The sequence below is a fragment of the Zootoca vivipara genome, chromosome 4 (genome assembly GCF_965207765.1).
Source record: "Zootoca vivipara chromosome 4, rZooViv2.hap1.1, whole genome shotgun sequence".
NCBI classification, from domain to species: Eukaryota; Metazoa; Chordata; class Lepidosauria; order Squamata; family Lacertidae; genus Zootoca; species Zootoca vivipara.
The window spans coordinates 32,820,680-32,843,404 of record NC_142587.1 but is presented as its reverse complement, the minus strand read 5'-3'; the positions used below and the strand labels follow the sequence as shown (position 1 = coordinate 32,843,404).

General features: G+C 46.5%; 1 protein-coding gene across 1 annotated transcript; it reads right to left on the bottom strand.

Moving 5' to 3' along the window:
• Nucleotides 1–1,591: 1,591 nt before the first annotated feature.
• SHOX (SHOX homeobox) lies at nucleotides 1,592–21,789 on the bottom strand. The gene is made up of 5 exons (XM_035116135.3): nucleotides 20,942–21,789; nucleotides 16,552–16,760; nucleotides 7,517–7,574; nucleotides 7,300–7,388; nucleotides 1,592–2,435 (listed from the first exon to the last, which is right to left on the bottom strand). Exons 1-5 carry the CDS (start codon nucleotides 21,285–21,287, stop codon nucleotides 2,190–2,192), a joined length of 948 nt encoding a protein of 315 aa, XP_034972026.1. The 5' UTR covers nucleotides 21,288–21,789; the 3' UTR covers nucleotides 1,592–2,189.
• Between the last annotated feature and the right edge of the window lie 936 nt (nucleotides 21,790–22,725).

Genomic DNA, 22,725 nt, shown 5'->3' with positions numbered 1-22,725 from the left:
TTTAATTTCAGGTTTCCACCATACCCTTGACATAAAGAGGTACCGGGGCTTTCACAAAGAGGTAGGAAAGTCAGGCAAAATGTTTCAACTCTGAAAACTTGTCCAAAATATAATTGTTTTGCGAAGAATAAATAAACTGAGAAAAGAGAACCATCCCGACAATGAGATTGCATGCTGGTTAGAAGAGAGAGAGAGGAAAATATTGACTTTTAAAGAAATACAATACATTCTGTCCTACGGACACTTCATGGGGGGGGGGAGATCAACAAAAACTTCCCAAACTATTAATGGGTTGCTTCAAAAAAGAAATACACTGGAAGGTCAATGGAACAGACTTAATGATTTTATGCTGTTGAGATGCAAAGATTCCATCAATGAGACTTGGATATCATATGCAAAAACAGATTTAGAAGTAGACAAGAGCAGTATTTGTTTCCAGAAGAAGCACCAGTTAATAAATTGGTTGAAAGGAATTTACATGTAAGTGAGCAATGTGGGTATAATAAACTTAGACACTTTGGTAATATAATTTCAAGGAGTTCTCCTCAATTTCTATGAGTCGTAGGAGCAGCTCATACTAGCTGATAAGCTCCAATGAGCTGGCATTTGGTGTATAAAATTGGCTTCAATTTCCCCACCCCCACCCCAAAAAACCCCACTGAACTTGTCCACCTCTACATGACACTGACTTGGTTGTTGTTTCCTTACTTTAAAACAATTGCCAAATAAAAATAAAATTATAATTATAATAATTAATACAGGCATTTGAGCTTAGTTCCCAGAAATATGGCACATGAACTGGATTCATAATCATGGCAGTTCTCTTTTATATATGCAATTCATATTTCTTTCCCAATCTGTAGAAGGCCCAGACGCTATCATTTTGGCAACAAATGGCAATTCCCAGGTCTGAACACTAAGGACCAGGTAACAGTTCCTGCAGAGTTGGTTATTAACAGAAAAAGAATGCGCAGCTATTCCCCCCCCCCTTTTTTTTAATCTATAATATTTACAGTATTGCACTTTACTGCACTTAATTGCATTTCACTAAAATTAACGCTGCATCAGTATTATGCTTTTTTTAAAAAAAAACTGTGTCCATCTTTGACAGATGAATCAGCCCCTCTAGATCCAAACCAAGCAGGCCTTCCGCAGAGATCCAGACATCTGGAAATAAAAACGGTGAAGTAAACCTGTTCACATAGTACAAGCATTTCAGCATGTTCAGGTGGTTCTCAGTAAAACAGATGTGTTCATTTGGATCACCAACTAATTTGGGTGTCTCTCTCTCTCACACGCACGCTCAGTTGTTGTTGTTGTTCTTGTTGTTGCTTGCGGAGGATGTAGTCATTTGGACACCCCATTGTGTTATTGCTGCTTTGTTTAGAGAACACTGCCTTGTCTCAGCTCTGAAAATTCCACAATTAAATTCAAACCAGTTCTGCAGCAGCAGCAGCTCCATAGCGATGGAAGAGATTCATGAGATTGAAATTATACCGTTGGCAACAAAGAAGAAATGTCATCTTAATGGAGACCAGCCCCACGATGTTGTTAAGCTTTTTCTTTTCTTTTTCCTGTTTCATTTTTGTTTCAGTATACTTGGCGATTTTCAAACGTTGTTTAAAGTTAGGCACATGCACGACGTAGCAAAACCGGCAGCAGCAAATGGTGTTGGGCTGACATGATCATCTTCAGTTTGGCCAGGGTCCACTTCCACTTGTCCCAAGATTCATGGATGCCACGTGATCGGAGGGTTCCATTCCCCCCCCAATCTACTTTCCTCCAAAGTTTTCTCAATTTCCCCCCCCCCAAAAAAACTGACACTTATAGCTGAGATCCAGACTGATTTCAAACCTAGCAATTATGCATCTGGTGGCTGAAGAACAGTTTAACTGCAATCATTAGCACTAAGTGCTTTTTGAAACAAAAATTTAAAACAGAAAATAGGCCAGTTGGTCCTTCAGTCCTCAGATCAACTGAACAAGTTGCTGAAGTCTTTGAACAAAATAAAAGGAGAGGATGAGAAAGGGAGGAAAGAAGGAACAGGCCAGCGCTGAGCCTGTCTACAAGTACTTGTGGGCCTTTAAAAAGGTACCAGTTGTCCTTATCGCAGCCAAGCTCGGAGACTGGATAGAGGAAAGATACAATTGTCCATTCCTGGCAACAAAATGGCTTCCGGGGAGGAAATGTCAGAGGCCCAGGGCCTCGGCGTGTTTCCGAGCCTTGAGCCTCAAGTCAGCAATGCTGGAATTCTTGCTGTTGCTCTTCGCAGCCGCTGCTACTACTGCGGCCGCAGAGGCGGAATCTGCCAAGGAGGCAATGGGAAGTCCAAAAGGGGGCGGAGGAAACATCAGATAAGGGGCGTGTGCAGCCAGGTGAGGGTGGAGGTGAGGGTGGGCATGGGTGACGCCTTCCAGCTGCAGCTGAGCTTGGACCTGAGGGAGCAAAAGAAGCACACAGAAGCAAAAGGGACAATGAGTAAAGGAGCTTCCAGCAGGGTAAACAAATGAGTGTCATTCTGTGCATCTGTAAATAGGCCGGGTTTTCAAGGGGACATACACCAGGATAGGTCTGCAGCCTGTAGGAACAGATTGGCTTTCTGTATGTAACAGGCAGGTGTGGATTCCTGGTAAACTGGGCTAGGTGCTTAAAAGGTCTGTTAGCTAATACCACAATAAAGTCGACAGGATATCACAGTGTTGTTTTTGCTTCTAACCATTGTCATCTGCAGCAGCAGAAAGATGCTCTCACTCTCAGCATATCAATATCAGAAACCACTTAAGGTCCAGACCCAAATAACCATGAGCACTTTCTTCTTATGTCTCAGCATTTTAATCTACTGTTGCACAGTGCCACTCTTTGTACATGGTTCCTTAATTTGTTGGAATTGCCACATTCCACTCATTATTTTACTGCCATTGACTTAGAACTGCAGAGTTCCCCTTTTCCGGATCTTCCAGACACACAAACTCTTTCCTTTTCTGTAGCATGGTTCCTCTACATAGCAATACCTATTCAAGCTTCTCCTTGGCTGGGAACGACTTAATAGCAGTGTTGTGCACCCTGAATACGGCATATCAGGCTCTGGGCACTTTGCAGCACCCCTGCAGTGTTGTCCAGCGGTATTGAACCCCTATTGCACATTGGAGATCAGCAGAATCTGAGTACAACAACCCTGCATTGCTTCTTTTTTTCATCCCCACACTGCAGGTAGAACTGAGAGAGCAGGATAGAGCAAACCTGCAATATAGTCCACTTTTTCCCCCAGTTGCAGATTGGAGGGCTGTGCTTAGAAAGACTAACTTACAGCAGCCCTGCAATGTAGGCCACTGTTATATATCAGGTCAGATGTAGAGCTATATGATTGGCCTTCTCAAACCTTCTCCCAGGCCACACCAAGCACTTGTTTGCAAGAAAAGCCTTGTGTTCCATTGGCTTGCATGCAGACTGGTTTTTAAAAAAATAAAAAGTGGACATAAAGTAAGGCCCTGTGTTATAGCAGGCGACACCTATCTTTTCTGCTAACTCTTAATTTTTAGCCACAGACTCTGGTAAAACCTGCACATTTTGTTTCAGATCCCCACTTGTGGCCTGGTATTATAATGATGTTTTCTTTATCAAGCAAAATTAATGCTTCCTAGGAGGTCACACATAATTTTTTTGGGCCAAACTTCTCTGAGGAACTAATAAAAGGAGAATCATGCCCACAAGGGTGTGCAGGAGAGAAAGTGCAGCCACACACACCGGCAGTTACTGCAGCTAAAGTCCTTGTGGCACACGTCCAGCAAATGAAGGACTTTTGAATAGTAATAACAATAATAACATTAAAAAGGCGACGGTGTAATTAAATAGCTGCAAAAGTGAGTTTGAACTGGCCCTAAACACCACTGGACTTTCAACAGGAACATGTGCTGCCTGATCTGATGCAGAGTTATAGCCCCAAGGTGCCAGATAACTTCTCTGGCCTTTGTTTATAAGGTTTATAAGTCCCCTTGTAAGATTTGTTTTAAGATGGCTATAAATAATTTTTCCTTAGTATAGCTTTTGAGCTTTATTATTTGACCACTTTCTAAGAATACTTAACAACGGTTCAATGGCACTTACTAAATGGCTATTTTAAAGCATATTTCTTTGTGTCGCCGTCTGAAACACTTATAAGGGACTAGGGACTAGACACTTATCAGGGCCTGAGAGGGCTTAGGTGAATCAGAGAAGATTTGTTGTATGTGTGTGTGATTAAATTCAATCTCTTTGACCACTGGTGTGAGAGAGAATGTGGGTATTCAAACATTTGAATAAAACTGAGCAAGAAGAGCCAAGGGCTTGTCAATCGTCTCCACGCCTTCCCACTCCCACTGTCCGGAAGTGTGGAGGCGTTTACTGCCTGGACAGAATACTGCCTGTACATCTCTGTATGTAAAGGGGGGGGATGCATTTAAGAGAGGGAAGAGAAAAGTCAAGAGAAGGGCCTTGGATTTTCCCGAGCTGGCTACTCATCCGCAAGCCTCCTGCCATGTGGCCTTGTCTGCAGGCTTGCTTATTTTCGCCTCTTCCTCCCTTGTCCTTGGGTGGGAGAAATCCATCAAAAAAAACTGTGGCCATCTTATTCACGCCACAGCTCCCCTTAACACGTCTAACTTCAAAAATAAATGGAGCTGTTTTTCTAGTCAGTTTCACCCTCAAGCTAATGAAGGTGAAATTGACAAATTAGCAAAGGTTTCACATATTCAGGCAGCCATCGGGAGGCAGAGAAAGGTAAAGAATCATCTCCCCAACATTTTCTTCCTCCTGCCTGTGTTTTTTAAGGAAAAAAAGTAGAGCAATTTCTATTTCTCTGTGTCTGAGTGGCTAGGGTGCTTTTGCAGGGAATCGACCAGTTTCCTTGTCACAGGTTGTTTCTGACACTTTTCCGCCCTGAGAAGTACCCAAGCCCCACTAACACCCGGGGGGGGGCTGAAACAAGCCCCCCCCCTGCCTGCCTACCCCTCACATCCTGCCTCGCTAAGTAAATGCTTTTGGGTTCTTACGTTTTTCCCACCTTGCCCTCTGTGTTGGAGCCATTCACTAGACTGGTCTTAATGGCAGCATTTCTGGGTGGCTTTCAAAAAATAAAGTCCACACGAGCAGCTTTGAGGCAATGCGAGGTTACAACCTCTTAAAAAGGAATTTTCACACGTGACCACCAAAACCCCGCACCCCAAGTTCTCTTTGTTAAGAGGATTGCCAAATTTCCACCCAGCTCTTCTAGGTGTGCCTTTCTAGCAGCACCAAGAGATAAACACTGCCACAGAAGAAATCAACTACCTAGGCCCCACTTTTCTGAAACCCTGTTTGAAATAAATGGGACTTTTCCGGAGGCCCAAGAATCACAGGAGTGCTTAATTATATTCTTCTTCTTCTTTGGCGATCACTCATAGCCGAGTAAGATTGTCTTCCATAAACACGATTTTAACAATGTGTCTGAAAGTGACTGTGGAGGCCAAACCTGGATCCACACGTCCTTCCACAGTGGGGACATTGGTTTCCAGGTGGGAGTTGATCACGGTATGGATTTGCCAAGCGTGCCTTCCTCTTAGCACGTTTCTCCCTTGTGTCCTGAGATAGAGTTTCTTCAAAGCCCATGACGCCTTTGGTAAAAGCTATTCTCCAACTGGAGCGCTCACAGGCCAGTGTTTCCCAGTTGTCAGTGTTCATACTACATTTTTTAAGATTTGCCTTGAGACAGTCTTTAAACCTCTTTTGTTGACCACCAGCATTACGCTTTCCATTTTTAAGTTCGGAATAGAGTAATTAATTATATACCGGTAGGAGGATCTAAGCAGAAGGGAGCTGAGGCATCTCTGCTGCTTACTGACTTTTCCCTATGGGTTGTGTGTGAGACTACTTTCAGTTCCCAGTTATGAAGACTAATGGGGCAAAAAGAGTGAGCAAGGCATGGTTTTTGCATTCCATACATTGCTGGTGCGACATGGTGACTGGAGGGTTAAAGACCTGCATTCAAATCCTCTTGCAAGTAGCAGGTTTACAGTGAATTTAAGGGCAGAGGTTGCATCATTTTAGTACTCGTTACTTAAATCAATCTAATAAGGTACCGGTCGGTCTCTATTATTGCCCATATCAGAAGATGCCTGAGAAATAGACTTCTTCATGGCCATGCAAGATTGGGAGGTGGTTTCATTGTGTGAGTCCTGAAACATGTTTGCGCTACAGTATTTTTTTCTGTTGCTTTGATAAAGATTAGCTTTGGACAAAGCAGTTTCTCAGCCTAACCTACTTCACAGGAATGTTGAATCCACGCCATGCATTTGTAGCACATGGCTTTCCCCAATCTCAGTGAAAAGTAGCTTGCTATGGGTGCTGGGAACAGTAGCTCTGTGAGGAATAAGTGACAGTTCCCAGGATTCGGGGTGTGTGGAGGGGGAATAAGTGTGTTGAATGTGTTTTAAATGTATGGTGTGGATCCACCTGTCCCTTAAGCAAAACACAGATCAAGCTATGATCCTGTATACACTTACCAAGAACAATGTCCCCATTAAAAGCAACATGATTTACTTCTGAGTGAACATTTCTAGGACTACAATGCAGGTGTGCTTTAGGACGACTACTTAGGAGAGAGGAACAAAAATAATGGAATTCTACATTTAGGTATTTGGGGAAGTTAAGGTACAATTACCTGGATTTATATTCTTCCCCTCTGCAATCAGTATTTTTACCGCCACAGGTAAGAACTGTTGTGCCTTTAAAGACTACTTGAAAGGCAAAAATTTAAGTGGTTCAGTACAGAGATTAATGTGTTTGGTTTCTACTAACAATAGTTGGGGCAAATCAACTACTCATCTTTCCAAGAGGATGAGTAGAAGCAGCCGGAAATTTTGTTTTTCCAAATGATGCAACACTCCACATTACTATCCTACACAGTGTTCACTCAGAAATAAGTCAGTGGCGCTTACTCCCACATTGAGCGTGAACAGGATTGCAGCCAGGCTTGGAAGCCACAGTCAGCAAGTCCTCCTTCCAAACCTGGGGACGCTTGTCGCTAAGGGCGCCTCTGAGGGCGCGCAAAGTGCCCTCCTTTGCCACTGACTCGTCCCAGCCTTAAGAAACGCCCGAAGGCTTCCTTGACGGATCTGCGCTCCGGCCATGCCTCCTGCCCAGCGAGAGGAGTATTAGCGCCGCCCCCTTCCACCTGACAGCCCGCGCGGAAGAGGCGTGTCCTTTTCTACAGCACCCCTCCCGAACCTCGATTCTCCTCGGACGTACAGGGAGAGAAAGGGATCAAAAGGAATCAAAACTAGCTACCTGCTGGAAAGGCATCCTCAGGGCACCCATGTTGACGTAAGGAGCCACTCGGCAGGCGTCTAAGTGGCTGGCCGTCCCCAAGATCACACCTGCAAAGCGGGGGGGGGAGAGAGAGAGACACGTGTCTTGGTGAGGAAGGAACCTCGGGGGTCCGGATAGCCGTCGCCGTCCCCTCCCCTCCTCCAGCCCACACAAGCACTTTCCAGCTCAAACTCACCTTTATGCATCTGGTTCTCCTGTTTCCGGCATTTGGCTCTTCGGTTCTGGAACCAAACCTGCAAAGAAAGAAAATGAGGGGAGGGGAGGTTTTCACCATCAGTTCTGAAGCGTCTGGCAGCCACCCGTGCTTATAAAAACGAACTTTTTTGACCAATACAGACATTTTTCCCCTTACCCACACGCGCCCTTGCTTAATATTCAGTCTGATGAAGAGTCCTGCTGGGCTCGGAAGCTCCCTGTTTTGTGTCATTTTGACTGCTCGTACAATAAAGGGGTTTTATTTTGGTTGCTATGTTTTATGGGTTTTCACGGGACCAACAATGAAGAAACAGGTAACTTCGTACCCACCCACAAAAGGACAAGTTTTTGAGGATATTCAAAACACAAGAAAGTATAAAGTCCGAATGGCAGAGGACAGAAGCTATCTCAGTCCGTGTTCCACAGTCTCAGAGAGGCAGAGGAAAGATGAAGACCTTGGACTTTGCTTCCCGCCCCCCCTTCTTCTTCCAAAATCAAAGTGGCAGTTTTGCTATGCACGCTACTTAAACTTCTCTCTTTCCTCTCCTTTGCTCATCTGGTGGCTTTCTTTCTGAGAAATGCTTGTTTATTTGGCATACAGGTAACAGTATACATCACGCAAAACAGCAGGACTTGTCAAAGACCCTTTTAAGACAAGGGTCGTGGTAATGGTAAGCAGGTTTCAAGAGACTCGCAGCGTGATCCTTATACGTGTCAGAAGTAAATCCCGTTGGGTTCAATGGCTCTGCCTGTCGTGTATACCGGTAGGATTGCAGCCTGAGGTGTTTCGAAGTAAGAAAATAGGAGTGCTCCCCCTCCCGTCCTGTGCTATACCACTAAAATGATATAACTGTAGCATTTGCTATCCCGCTGTTGGAATGACAAGCAATCCTGACGTCCACACTGGTATTATTATTATTATTATTATTATTATTATTATTAATAATTTATACCCCGCCCATCTGGGTGGGTTTCCCCCGCCACTCTGGGCGGCTTCCAACAAATATCAAAAGACATTAAAATGTCACAGATTAAAAACTTCCCTAAACAGGGCTGCCTTTAGGTGCTTTCTAAATGTCAGGTAGTTGTTTATCTCCTTGAGCTCCGATGGAAGGGCGTTCCACAAGGCAGGCGCCACTACCGAGAAGGCCCTCTGCCTGGTTCCCTGTAGCTTTGTTTCTCGTAGTGAGGGAACCGCCAGAAGGCCCTCGGCGCTGGATCTCAGTGTCCGGGCTGAACAATGGGGGTGGAGACGCTCCTTCAGGTATATAGGACTGGTGCCGTTTAGGGCTTTAAAGGTCAGCACCAACACTTTGAATTGTGCTGGGAAACATACTGGTAGCCAATGTAGGTCTCTTAAGACTGGTGTTATGTGGTCTCCGCGGCTGCTCCCAGTCACCAGTCTAGCTGCCGCATTCTGGATTAATTGCAGTTTCCGGGTCACCTTCAAAGGTAGCCCCACTTAGAGCGCATTGCAGTAGTCCAAGCACTACCCTACACTGGGTACACAGTTGTGCACTAGAATGGGGGACAGTGTAAACCTCTTAGAGGTTTTTGTTGATTGTGCACACACTCATACACACCCATAGTTCAGTTTTTTTAAAAAAAATACAAATGACCTGAGAACAGTGACTTTCTGCATTATTCTTATTACTATTACAAAGCATAAAGCAGCCACTAGATCAGAAAAGGTGGGCTGCAAATGATGAGACGAGTTTCACTTGCAACGTTTATATGTGCAAATAGAGCATGTGAGATCCCAGTGCAAACAGAGAATCGGACAAGAATCGAAATGGGATTCATTCGCACTTCTGCTTAAAAAAAAAACCAACGGAACAATGCGCAGCTTGGAGAAAGTCGTCCCCTGTTGTAAAATGTAGAGTTTGCATCTTGATCCTCCCAAGCATTGCTGATGTCAAAGTCAAGCAAGCAAGTGCTTTTAAGAGGAGCAGTCAAGCCACCAGCGACCTCCCTCCTAAGGATGCGAATCCAAATTCGCAAAGCACCGCGAAGTTGATGCGGGGGTGCCAGACTGCCAGTCGCTCCCACCCCGCGCATGCGTACTTTTTTTTTTTAAGTCCTGGCCAAAAGGAGACTTTGCTCCCTCCGTCTCAAGGAATTCAGAGGAAGGGGCTGCCAGTGGGGTGCAGCGGAGCCCCAAAGGCAGCCAGCAACCATTCGAAGGTATAAGAGGCAATACATGGATTGGCCTGTGAGGGCGCTAGAAACAGCCATGAAACATCCCCTCCCGCTCCCAGTTCTGCTCCCGGAGACCACTAGGCTGGTGCAAGGGAAATGAAGCTCTTCTCCTGTTTTTAAATTTACTGTATAGAGAACCGGTCGAACATATGAGCCCTCACCTACAGGCTAAAGTGCGACAGCCCGGGCACAAATTGAGCGCCTCGGCGCGACAACGAAGCTTGCACAACTGCTCAGTTTATAGCACTTCGGATATCAGTCAGGAGGGGCAATTTGGATTCCCTCCCCACGAGTAGGGGAGGAATTTTGCAATGATATATTCAAGGCTTAGACCGCAAACAAGTCAATGTATTTTAAGAGCTATGCGTGTAGTTCAGTATCCCATAAATATAACGCGAATGATACAGGTCCGCTCGCGCACTTCTTTAAACCAAAGAATATGTTCCGATCTAAAGGTTTAGATTTAGAACAGCAGTCACTCTTGAGGGACCCGTCCAGAAATAGAGAGGACTCCCGAAGAACAAACAAATACGGTCTGAAATGGGAGGGGGCACTATTCTCCTCCCTAAAAGTGTGTCTTTGTAATACTTTTATGTTGCCAGCCGCCTTGTGCTCCCTTTCACCGGGAAAGGCGGAATATTAAAAAGCGGCAAATCATTATGTAGAACTAGCAGATGAACAAAATGCCTCAGAGGCTATCCAAAGAAAGAAACTGTTCAGTCCAGCAACAAAGACTGGCTAGCTTTAAACTGGGGGAGGGAAGCAAAAAGCGCCGCTTGTTGGCATCTCCTAATCGAGATCAGGAAAACAGGCAGATGGCGTTCAGGAACAGAGAGCCAAGCCGCAATCCAATGCCCACACCGACCGTGGAGCAGGCAGGCCCCATGGAAGTCAATGGGGTTTACTGCTGAGAGAACAGGTATAGGTTCCGGCTGACAAACAGTTAAGGGAGATTTCCCCGTGGGGAAGAGGTTATCGGCTCACACACTAAAACCATGAGACATAAATGTGACAGATCGCCACACACCCAAAAAGTGCCGAGTACCAAGTGCCGATTTACAATTCGCATCCGTCTCTCATACATACATACATCCACACACACACCCTTGCTCTCTCACGTCCAGCATTCCTCCAATTTGGCTGAATGTGGCTTCCTTTCCCCCTGTGTGTCAGACAGTGACATTTCCTCGAGGTTAGTTTTGAACGCATATAAATAAAGAAGGACCAGTTTTAGTGGATTTCTCCCTATGTCGACTCGTGCGGCATCGCTTTTTCCCCCTATTTAAGGGGAAATAGGCGGGGCGAGTGGGGTGAGTTTCAGCTAAGCCCTTTTATTCCCGAATTTCTGACAGGGTTTATCAGGGCTTTATCTAATGTTTCCATGCTGACCTTGGAATTGCCCACTAAAATGGCCAACCATGGATCCACACCCAAACACGTGCAGAGCCCTAATTAATCGGAAGAAAGTCCCATCACGGTTCAGTGGAAGGACACTTCATTTACCTGGGATTTACTCCCGAACAACCATGCAACAGAAGAGGCTACCAGCGATTAAGGTTGCAATCCTAGAAGAACTTCACTGAAAGCAATTCTAGAAAAGTAGCGAAACCAGTAAAGTTTCTTTGAAGATTTAAAAAGTATATTGTGGCATGAGCCTGTTTCGTTACAGGCAAGGCACAGCATTTCGTTGAATTCCGCGGGGCTTACTCTCGAGCAAACGATGCTTAGGATCGCCCTGCACAGTCACGACCCCCCAACCCCCCCCCCCTGAAAGTCAATTCAACTTCGAATGCAAATTCCGTTTATGGGGAAATCAATTAATTCCACACAAATCACCCAGAAGGATTATTCAAAGGCGGTTAATCCAACAGATTTCAATTACCCCTTTCCATTTGTCTTTTGACTGGGTTGTGGATCCCACCATAAATCCGTTTTTCAGAGCCACGATTGACTTTTAAATAGGCTTGACTTCCACGCGACAATCAAACACTTTCCAAATTTGGGTTGAAGGAATTATTTCTAATTCTGCCATCATATTTTATTCTTTTTCTTTTTTTAAAAAAAAAATTGCCATCCTAGTAATCCTCCCCTAATTCCGGAAATTCCCGGGCATTATAAATGGAGGCAGGGAGGGGGGGGTGTCCTTAGATCTATCTGGCGTACCAAACAGCAAGGGAGCCTTCTCCCATGAGAGGGGGAGGGAGAGGATTTTTTTACAAATATGTTTAAAGAATTACGTCTACCGTCAAATGCTCAGTGTCTCCACTCCCCCCCCTCCTCTTACTAAATCAAACTTTAGTCAGCCTCTGTCTGCTGAGACAGATCAAATCTGGGAGTTAAGCAAACATCGCTCCCATTCGCCCCGCCCCCCCTCCAAGTTCCTCCGCTTGCCAAGTTGATCATACGGTTAATTAATACTAACTGCACTTCCTACATCACATTTCGCCTCCGAGCTTTCTTCAATTGCCTTAATGATGGCCATTTACAACGGAGTAATTAGTGCAAAGAAAGGCTTCCAAAGACATTAATTATCCAGGGGTACTGGAGTGGGTTTCTTCAACAGGAATTGGCCGCCTTCACACGTGCGCTAGTGGCGTCGCCTCCCCCTCCCCGATCCGGGTCTCTAATAGGTGATGTCTCAAATTAAAAGATGGGGGAACGGGGAGGGGGGAAGTTTGCTCAATTTCTGAGCGATCCCTGAACTTTTTGAAAAGGAGCTTTCTTTACTAGTGCAATGGGAATGTCCCCTTTCTATTTTAATGTCCTGATCCCTGGCTCCATTGGATTTCCTGGTTCTCTGAAGAGTGCAACAAGCAGCACAGCCTTTTGGAATAGGTAGACGGCCGTAAGACCCTCAACACGCATAGTCTCGTGGGATCTCCGAAGCTAAGCGGGGTCAGGCCTGGTTAGTACTTGGATGGGAAACCACTGCCTAGGAATACCGGGTGCCGTGGGCTTGCCACAGCAAGGCATTCTTAGCTCAACCGTGAAACTCAATCTCAGGGTGCTGCATTCGAGCCCCACGTTGGGCAAACGAGTCCTGCATTGCAGGGGGTTGGACTAGATGACGCTTGTGATCCCTTCCTATTTTACAATTCTAAGACTCTTTCGAACACCTCTGGAAACTTAGCCACTTCAAGCGGACTGACGTTTGGAGTATCAAACCCCGCCATCTCTCCGCCTCCCTTGGGAGAAAGGGCCATTGATTTCAGCGAAACACCGACTTCCCTGTAAGTGTGCTGAGAAATTACAGCCTTAGTCAAATTCAGCCGAAATATTTGGCTTCCAGCAAGGTTTTGTTCCGACCGTTAGCATTGTGAACGCCCCACTTGAAACGAAAATATTAGTTTCTCAATATAACCACCTACCATTCATATAAACCCTGAGAATGGGGATCTTTTTATGGTAAGTCATCATCATCATCATAAAGAATTCACCCTAAATCAGAGTTTTAAGTAATGCTGCTTAATTAAGCCGCTGAAGGAAATGTGCATTTAAAAGTTGTAAACAGAAACCTTCAGCTATGCTGTCTGAGGACAGAGGGTGGCTGTACTGTATTGACAGACAACTAACCAATGAGTAAAAATTAATATGCCCCTCGTGTTATTTATTCTTCATTCCATATCCCCTTCTCTCTCTCTCTCTCTCTCTCTCTCTCTCTCTCTGTGTGTGTGTGTGTGTGTGTGTAGCTCTTTATCCAGCATTAACGATTTTGGAATGCCTCCCATGACCTGCCTCTGTGCTAATTCCGATTGGGGTCTCTACGCCACTCGTCATAATATAATTTATACAAATTCCGGGGAGAGTTCCTTCCCCGCCCCCAAGGGTCGTTTGGTCATCTGTTACCCTGTTAAAGGAGGCAGACTTTATTTTTATTTTATTTTTTAACCACACATAGGGGGCAGATATGTGGCACATTCTGGGGCAAAAATGTCCTTTTACCCAGCTTTAACCACCCGGTCAGGAGCAGCGTGCGAGAGGTGTGTGATGTGGGGGAGTAATCCGCGTTAAACCCTGCTGGCTAGTACCAGTGGCTCCTGAAATGCACTTCTTAAAAAAACTCGCTGTGCCCTTTTTTTTCCTTCCCATTTATAAAAAAAATTTAGCTTTGGAAAAAGGCGAAAGTGATGAGGAATAAAAGTGATGAATTAGCCCACGCGCGCAGCCATCATAAATCAGCCCGGGTGTGATTCCCGATCAATTCCAAGTAGTCATGAATATGCTAAGTAAAGCGCAGGACAGTGTTTTAGACAGTTATTTCTTCATTAAGGATCACTCAGTGATTTCTTTCACAAATGCTCTAATCTGATTTCCTTTTGATTTCCATTAGAGACAGTGAATAATGACATTTAATTTAGCCTTGCGCCATAAAAACCCGAAGATATTTGCTCGTAATTGAATTACTGCCTGCTCCTCACTATGGTCTCATAACTTTCAATTATAACCCTGACAGCTGGGCGATATGAGTTGCCGGTACAACACTAAAAATAAAAGGTTAATAAGAAGTAGCTACCGTAGGAGCTCCAATTTATTTACAGCACATTTCCACACTAAATTGAAACTAGATCCTTTAACAACAAGGGACAGGCGCTACAGACGAGGATTAGGAGGCAATTCGGAGAGTATTAAAATATCTTTGGGTCGTTGCTGCTTTCGCCCTTCGGTCTCCTTCCTTTTCTCTTCCTCCTTTAATAAGATGCCGACCGAGTCCTTTTTAGCCGATCGAATCCTGATTAGGTTTTAATTAAGGGTTCTCTCTAAAACGGCTTTCTCTGGACTTTATTTTTTGGGGTTGGGGTGAGACTGGAAAATGTTTCCCCCTTCAGAAATGAGAAAGAGAGAGAGAGAGAGAGAGAGAGAGAGAGAGAGAGAGAGAGAGAGAGAGAGAGAGAGAGAGAGAGAGAGAGAGAGAGAGAGAGAGAGAGAGAGAGAGAGAGAGAGAGAGAGAGATTTGCTGGGGAGGGGGAGGGTGGAATATTTCATGAAACCTGCAAGCACTTGAAACGCCAATTTTCCTGTAACTATGAATATCCTGTTAAGGTGCCGCGCTACTCCGGTAATAAACTACTTGAAAGAAAGAGTGCGGAATTCAATTACAAGTAATTTATTTTTATAGAAACACTACGAGTAATTTATTTTTATAGAAACGCTACATCAAGGCTCTGGCAAGATATTATACAGGCTCGCCTAGAAGGAGCTGGGAAGATGACATAAAAGTTGATGTCCCCTTCAGCCAAAGTTTAATCTTTTCATTCATTTATCTTGGGCGGTTAGATCAATCTTCGGCGCGGGGGGTGGGAGCCACGACTTCTCTCTCCCTCCCCCCTCGAACGCTCTCCTTTCCAAGAAGAGCACACCAGTAAGCGCTATTCCGTTCCTGGGGAATATTTCATTTATTGTTGTATTTATTTAAAACCCGAACTTTTCGGGAGCCTAGTTTTCCCAGCTGTTTCAGGGGGAAAGCTTACAAAGAAACATTTTAAAAGTTAAATGACAGGCCTGCCCTGGAAAGAGGAATTACACGCAGGCGTTCTAGCTATCCAGATCTCCAGCTCGTTCAAATGCTACTCAACGCTGGACTTGGAAGTCAACCCCACTAATATCAGTGGGGCGTTCATACTAAAACTCTTCTATTAGAGTCGTGGGGCTCTAACCCTCAAAGTCCCAGCCAGTCTGGGAAGTGGTCAGGGGTTATGCGAAATTTGGTCCAGCAAACTCTGGCGGGGTCAACATCTGGCGAGCCACCCCTGACTTAAAGCATTTAGACTGAGCTTCCCCTTTCCTAGTGTGGCTCCCACCATCACCTCCAAGGAAAAACACTGGGTGAACTGTAAACGTGGTTCATTAAAATTGTTTTTCGTTGCTGTGGGAGTTCAGCCAGAATAAAAGCTCAGCTGGAGCTCAGTCTTCCCCACATGCCTTTGACCCTAAAGCCATGCTACAGGTTGATCACTTCAATGGAATCATAGAGTTGAAAGGGACCTCAAGGGTCATCTAGCCCAACCCCCCTTTTCCCTCCTTTTTGCACAACTTCTGTTTGAGGGGGATCGATGCTGCGACAATCGCCACATCCTGCACCATCCTTTTTTAATTACTGTATATCTATTTTGTTTGCTTCTTTTCCAGCCCCCCCCCTCTCTCGTGAGCAAAGCTAAAGGCCTTTTTTTATAATAAATAAATAAATGCATTTTTAAAGGCAACAATCTGTTCCTGTATAGAGCATATGCCTTGGCCGCATGACCAGCAGGCAGGCCCCACAAGCCAAACGTCTCCTCGAGGATTGGGAGACGTTCTGTTTTCCAGAGGATCGACAAACGGAGCAGATGGGGCACCATGAATTCATACCCTTGTTATGCAAGTCAAATAGAGGCACGTCCCCAGCCCACTCCCGGCTCTAGATAATCCAGTCCCAGAGCACCCAACCAGCCTAGCTTGACCTACACCAATTGTTCTCCGAAGTTGCTCCCACCCTGTTAAAATAAAATAAAAAGAGGAGCAATAGAACCTCAAGGGAAAAGGGAAAGGTTTTTCGTTCCTGGCTGGGGCTACTAATCAGGCCTCTGATTGGTTAGCTAGCGGCACTCAGAGATGTTTCGAACGCTCCACGTCTGCTGAAGATTCTAAAGGGGCGAGAAATCGAGAGCAGCGCCAGTGGCTGAAATTCCCCCCCCCTCGGCTGCTCGCCCCCCTTCCGCGCCGTCACACGTGTCTGGGTGCTGCGCGTGACAAAAAGGAGGGGATTTTAATGGGGTAGACAGAGATCCGAAAGAAGGCCAGGAGGAGGACGACTCTGGTCTTCTTCTAAGGCTGCCTTACCTGAACCCTGGCTTCCGACAGCCCCAGCCTCTGGCTCAGCTCCTCCCTCATGAAGGCGTCCGGATAGTGCGTCTCGTCGAAGAGCCTCTCCAGCTCGTTCAGCTGCTCCAGTGTGAAATTGGTTCGACTCCTTCTCTGCTTCAGCTTGGTCTGGCCGTCTTCGTCTTCGGATTTCACCTCTTCCCGCTTGTCTTTGCACTCATATATCCCTGCCGGGGGGGGGGGGGCGTAGGGAAGAGGAAACGAATACAACAAAGTTGCGCATCATAGAAGTAGAACCCTCCTTAATTTCCTCCTTAAAGCCCTCGAGGCGGGAGAATTGGGCACATAGTTTCCCCAGCAAAGGCGAAGGGCAGTCGCCTGTGAGCCTCCAAAAAAAGGCAAGCAAACGTGGCATCGTCCCATATGATCAGATGACACATTTGGGGGGTTGAGTGAAATATTCGTTAGTAAAATTTTCGGAGCGCACGGAGAGCTTCCTCTGATAAACACGTAAATGACTGCTATGCAGCCAGGGTAGATTTTTTCCCCCTCTGTCTCCTTGCATTTCTCCTGTTGCAGCGAGAAAATTATTTATTTGGGCGCAGAACAGGTGATGATCCTTAGAGAGACCTTGTGTGACTCACAAATTCTCCAGCTAAGGTTGCTAACTACCCCTTGTTGTAAGGGACATCTCCCGTCTCTCCACGCATATAAACTTAATCATCTTATTTCTGAAGACTGCAGGATCATACCTCGGTGGCAATATGTTGTCGCGACTACCAGGTGTGGCCTAGGTTTTCTGAACTGACAAGCCTCCTGAGGATAGTTAAAGATCTAAATACCCCACGCAAGCCAAGAGTAGCAAAGGCTTTACGCAAAACAAGTCTGAAGAGGAAATGCCCACTTTCAGTTGAGAAAAGCTCTGAGACGTGTCCACTATTCCTAGCCAGTCGCCTCCACCGGGAGGGGATCGGGGCCTCATTTTGCAGTCTAGACACGGCGGAAGGGGATCGGAAACACGCTTTTTAAAGACATGGGGGACCCCCCCTTTAATAGCTACTGAGCAATAAGAAAAGCACCAGAAAAACGTCATGTTTGTTTTGCTCCTTTAGGCGCGCTTTAAAATAAATCAAAAGGATATTAGAATCCATAGTCCCCAACGGAGAGGCTTTAGGAATGTGGGAACACACACACACGAGATGAACCCAGCTTTCCTGTGACCAGGAGACCATTAGAAATGATTCGGGCGACATAATCGGGGTGACCTTTGGCCAGAGGAGGTTAACTGCTGCCTTTTGTGGGCTGTGCTTAAAAAACAAAAACAAATGGCACAGGACGATATTCTTATAACCCATCGTCTTTCCAATATACAGTAGTAATGATAAAAGCCACCAAGCCTCAGGTATGGTCGGTTTGGGGGAAGATTCCTCCCTCAGGATAGAAATCGATAAAAAAGGAAACACCCGGAGGGAAAGACAGCGCCTCGGTTGCAGCAGCAGCAGCAGCAGCAGGGTGGGCCCGGTGCGCTTTGGGTGGCAGAGAGAGCATGGCCTGGACGCCCTCTCTGCCCCGCAGCCACGGCTGGCCTTCTGAGGAGCCAGCACGTCACTCCCGCAGCAAAACGTCACGTTTGCAAAGAACAGGAGCGCGTGATGATGTAACGAGGGACTCGGCAGCGGGCGGGGGAGAGAGGACTTCATCTCGCCTCTTCTGAAAGGGTTTGGAAATTCGGGGGTTGGCGCAGGGACTTCCTCTTGCCCCCTTTACCTGGGAAGCTCAGGTCACACTAACGGCAATAACCTCGACGTGAGCGCTCTCCAGCCAGATGCAAAGGACCCCATTTCCACCCTAGGGAAGGAAGCCTTGCTGGGCCCAATGGGGCGCCACTTCCCTTCCTTGGAACTTATTTACTGGCAAGTTCAGTGGCAACGCGGAGGACTGCAGCCTGTCGGACAGCTGGTCTCCAAGCTCATTCCCTGGAAGTAAATCCCCTCGATTCCAGTCTAAGTGGCCTCCCAAGGAAAAGGGGGTTGAGATCAGGAGTGACACGGTTAAGCCTCTGCTGTCCAGTTCTGTTGTTTTGGTTTTACTTTAAGGGAGCAGTATTGTGTTCCAGCCTACGACCTCTTACATGCAAATCTTCTGACATTGAAAGGCTTTACAATATTATATAGCTCCAAGTAAAATAAGTTTAAGAATCAGGGCATTTGGTTTAATGCATAATTTTAACTGATGGGACACACCGAAGTGCCTAAGAATCCCCAGGCAAGCCTCAAATTGAACATAAAACTATATATAAATGTATCATCAGCCAGAGAGGTTTTTACTCTCGTGGCTTTTTTAAAAATACGATGAAGGAGCCTTGAATTAAGAGGGGAAATTGTAATTTAAATACAGTGTTGTTCTTACCTACTGGGTTTTGTTTTGCACAACGGCTACCAAACACAGGTGTGAAGCTAACGGGTTTTTGACACTAGGAGCAAGATCTCTCAACACACACTGTCCATTAGTCTCTTGCCCTGATTCCGCTGAAACTCACTTCCGGCCCACGATCGCTACATTTTTTGCTCCCAACGAACGTTCGAGGGGTTGTCTCCCTTACAACTCCCTTTAATGGAGACACGTTCCAGCGTTCCAACCATTCACAAATATGGTAATGATTTTTCGCTTGTAATGTTTGTTGTACCGCTGGAAACCAGTCTTCCTCCATGGAATCTTTCTGAGGTTGATACCCTTTTGAGTTACTTTTTTTAAAACCGAAAAACAATTACAAACTTGAGATGTGTGTGAGAGAGAGATTACAATATATTTTATGACATTTCAGAGTTGCGTGTTCAAGGGACTGCTGAGAATGAAGCACGTTTTCAATAAACGGGTATCTATGTATATAAAATATTAGATATGTATATTGTTTCCAAAAACAATAACCGTGCATCGGAACTGACAGCATTTCAGGAAACTCGAAGGATTTCACCCCTTACTATTTTTAAAAATGTATTCTGAAAGGCCCTTCTCTCTCTCTAATATATATATATGAAATTGGAATTATTAAAGCTTCCCAGAAATTAAATTCTCATTTATTTAGCCCTGCGTCTAAGCTCTCCTTCCGATTATAACGAATCTAATAGAACATAAAAAAGAATTATTAATCATATTTAGAATTGATATTAAAGGAGCTTGCAGATTTGAGTGATAGGGCTATTCTTAAAAGGACAGGATGCTGTTTTGTTTTGTTCTGTTTATGGTACAAGTAGCATGAATCTCCTAAACTCTATCGATCCAACACACCGTTATTATTTTACGAAGGGAAGGAGCAGAACGAATGGCTGAGTAAAACATGTTTTAAGGAAAGGAGATTAACATAACTGAGCAGCCCTGCTGAATTTTAATTTAAAGTTTTCCCTTCCCATGCTGCATTTAATCCCATCGCATCTGCCCTGGAGAAAACCTGTCTTAAATCGCTGAAAAACGTTTAATCAACTTTCTAAAAAATTTAGTTTCCCTCACCCTCAGAATGCTCCCTTCTATAGGCAACAGTGAAGCGGGACAGGAAGAGCTATCGACCTGGTGGCCCAGGGTGAAGAGACTCACACATCTTATACATCAGAAGGAAGGAAGGAAGGAAGGAAGGAAGGAAGGAAGGAAGGAAGGAAGGAAGGAAGGAAGGAAGGAAGGAAGGAAGGAAGGAAGGAAGGAAGGAAGGAAGGAAGGAAGGAAGGAAGGAAGGAAGGAAGGAAGGAAGGAAGGAAGGAAGTGACACCCGGAGAAACTTATCGACACGGGCTCGGTACAAAATCCTAAATGCGCTTTTCCTTCCTTCCCCTCTCTATTTTCTGCTTCGATCCCCCAGCAGGCCTCTGACCAGTTTACCCTGAGCTTGGCTTCCCTTACGCCTCTTTTTAATGGAAGAAAAGAAACAAAAAAGAAGCCATAATTGAAGCCACCACATTGGAGGCTCGTTCCAGAAGAAGCTCCTTCGGGCAACAACACAGGCAGACAACTGGGCAAAAGATACCCGGGCTTCGATCGAATCGGGTCGTCGTTGCGAAACCTGCTTCTTTCTTTTTCCTCCCCGCCCGCCCCCCATATCCACGCTCTCCTATTGTTCCCAGAAAAGCGATGGGGGAAAGTTTGGCGTTTCTCTCCCTCCTCTCCCTTTCCCTTCTACTTTCCACCCCAGAAGTGGTTCACGATCCAAGCGGCCGTTCCTGCTGTTGCTAGACAAGTAGTGTATTATATTATTATTTATTATTATTATATCGCCCCCTGCCCAACCGCTCCTCCCCACCCAAAAAGCCTCGAGGCCTTCGGCGCTGGTGTCTGGGGCAGGGAGAGTAGGTGGAGAGACAGAGCCCCCCTCCACACCCCCACGCACCATCTCGCCTGGTGGGTCCGGTACCCTCCTTACCTTCCGAGGTCCTGCTGGCGTGGTTGAAGTCCTTGAGCTTGTCCTTGTCTCCGTCTCCGTGCTCCTTGAAAAGGTGCACCGGGCAGTGCGCGCCGCTCTCGGCCAGGTCCTGCAGGCTGCCGGCTTCCGAGGCGCCCAGCTCCCGAGAGCGCGCCAGCCCACTCTCCAAAACTTCCCGGTACGTGATAGTCTCCTTCTTGTGGCCGGTGCCTCCTCCGCCGCTGCTGCCGCCACCGCCGCCGCCTCCTCCTCCACCACCTCCGCCGCCACCACCTCCTCCTCCGCTGCTGCTCTCCTTGCTTTTCTGGTCGAAAGATTTGGAGACAAACGCTGTAAGTTCTTCCATGGCGACCCGGTGGCTGGGGAAGGGGAGGGGGAGAGAAGAAGCGCACGCTCGCGATCCACAGTGAAGAGGTCCTCCGCGCTGCAGCGGCTGGATCTGGGCGTGGGTCGTGGTGGTGCGGCTGGTGGGGTGGAGATCTGCACTCAGGAGGTCCAGGGGGCCGCCTCGTCGATCCAGGCTGTTGCTGCTGCTGTTGCTGCTGAAGGTGGTGTTGCGCGTTGCGTGCGCGTGTTTTGTTTTAAATCCTCCTCCTCGTGACAAGTAGCGAGGAAGACCACGTCGAAGAGCAGAGACGGGGCGCTGTCTCGGGGCTTAGATCCCTCCTGCTGTTATTTATGCATTTCAATGGGGAGATCACACTATTTATACATGGCTACCTCAGCCCAGCCCCCCAGCTCTCTCTGTCTCCAGCAATTACTGCCTCTTCCAGAGTCGCAGGCAGGACTCCGAGGAGCGATCTCCCCCCACCTCGGGCCAGCAATTGGCTTTCTTTGCATTTCATCGCGCTTTGGCATCCGTCGCACCTTGATTTAAGGGTGGCAAAGAGCAGAGAGAGGGAGGGAGGGTGGGAGGGAGAGAGGGAGGGAGAAATCCAATGAAACTCTTTCCCTCTCCTCTTTCGCCCCCACCATCTCTCCCCCACTCCATCCCGTAGCCTCCTCCCAAACAGGTATCTCTCCGCATTCTTTTCAATGGCTCGCAGGAACCAAACGGAAAGGAAGGCGTGGGGGCGGCGGCGGCGGCGGGGGTGGGAGAGACTCAAGGAAGACTTGACTGGCTACCAGGAGATCTTCTGCTTATTATGGACACGCTAGGAGGGGGGACAAAAGCTGGGCCGCCAACTCTTGCTAGACAACCGGGAAGGGGGAGGAAATGACAACAAAAAGAGCGGACTCTGGTTGTTCAATAAAAAGGTAAATCCGTACCAGTTGGAGACGAGTTTTTATTGGGCGATCGGGGGGTTGTTTCATTGTCGTTCTTGATGTGTATGTTTTGAATGTAGAAACCTGTTATAGAAAAAAAAGGCTTCTTTCGTTCAAATGTCTCTTTCTCCTCAGGAACGTGGTCTTCCCTTCCTCTATTGCTAAGGGAAGGTTAGGAAGACCCCCTCCTTGGCATAGCTGCCAAGTTTTCCCTTTTCTCGCGAGGAAGCCTATTCAGCATAAGGGAAAATCCCTTAAAAAAAGGGATAACTTGGCAGCTATGCTCCTTGGATGTTTGTGTCTTTGTAGGGAGAGGGGCTCCCAGTGGCTCGAAAGAGGGTCCCGTCGGGGGGGGGGCTCTGTGTGTGTTTGCAGCAAATGGCAAGGAAGATCCCCGGAGCCCCGTGAAGACTAACAAATGCGATCTGTCGCCTAAGGTTTCGTGGGCCACAGCACCCGCCTCTCCTCTGTCCGATGGAGGAGGCTTGGGCCCGCGGAAGGCTTACGCCAGAATGGAT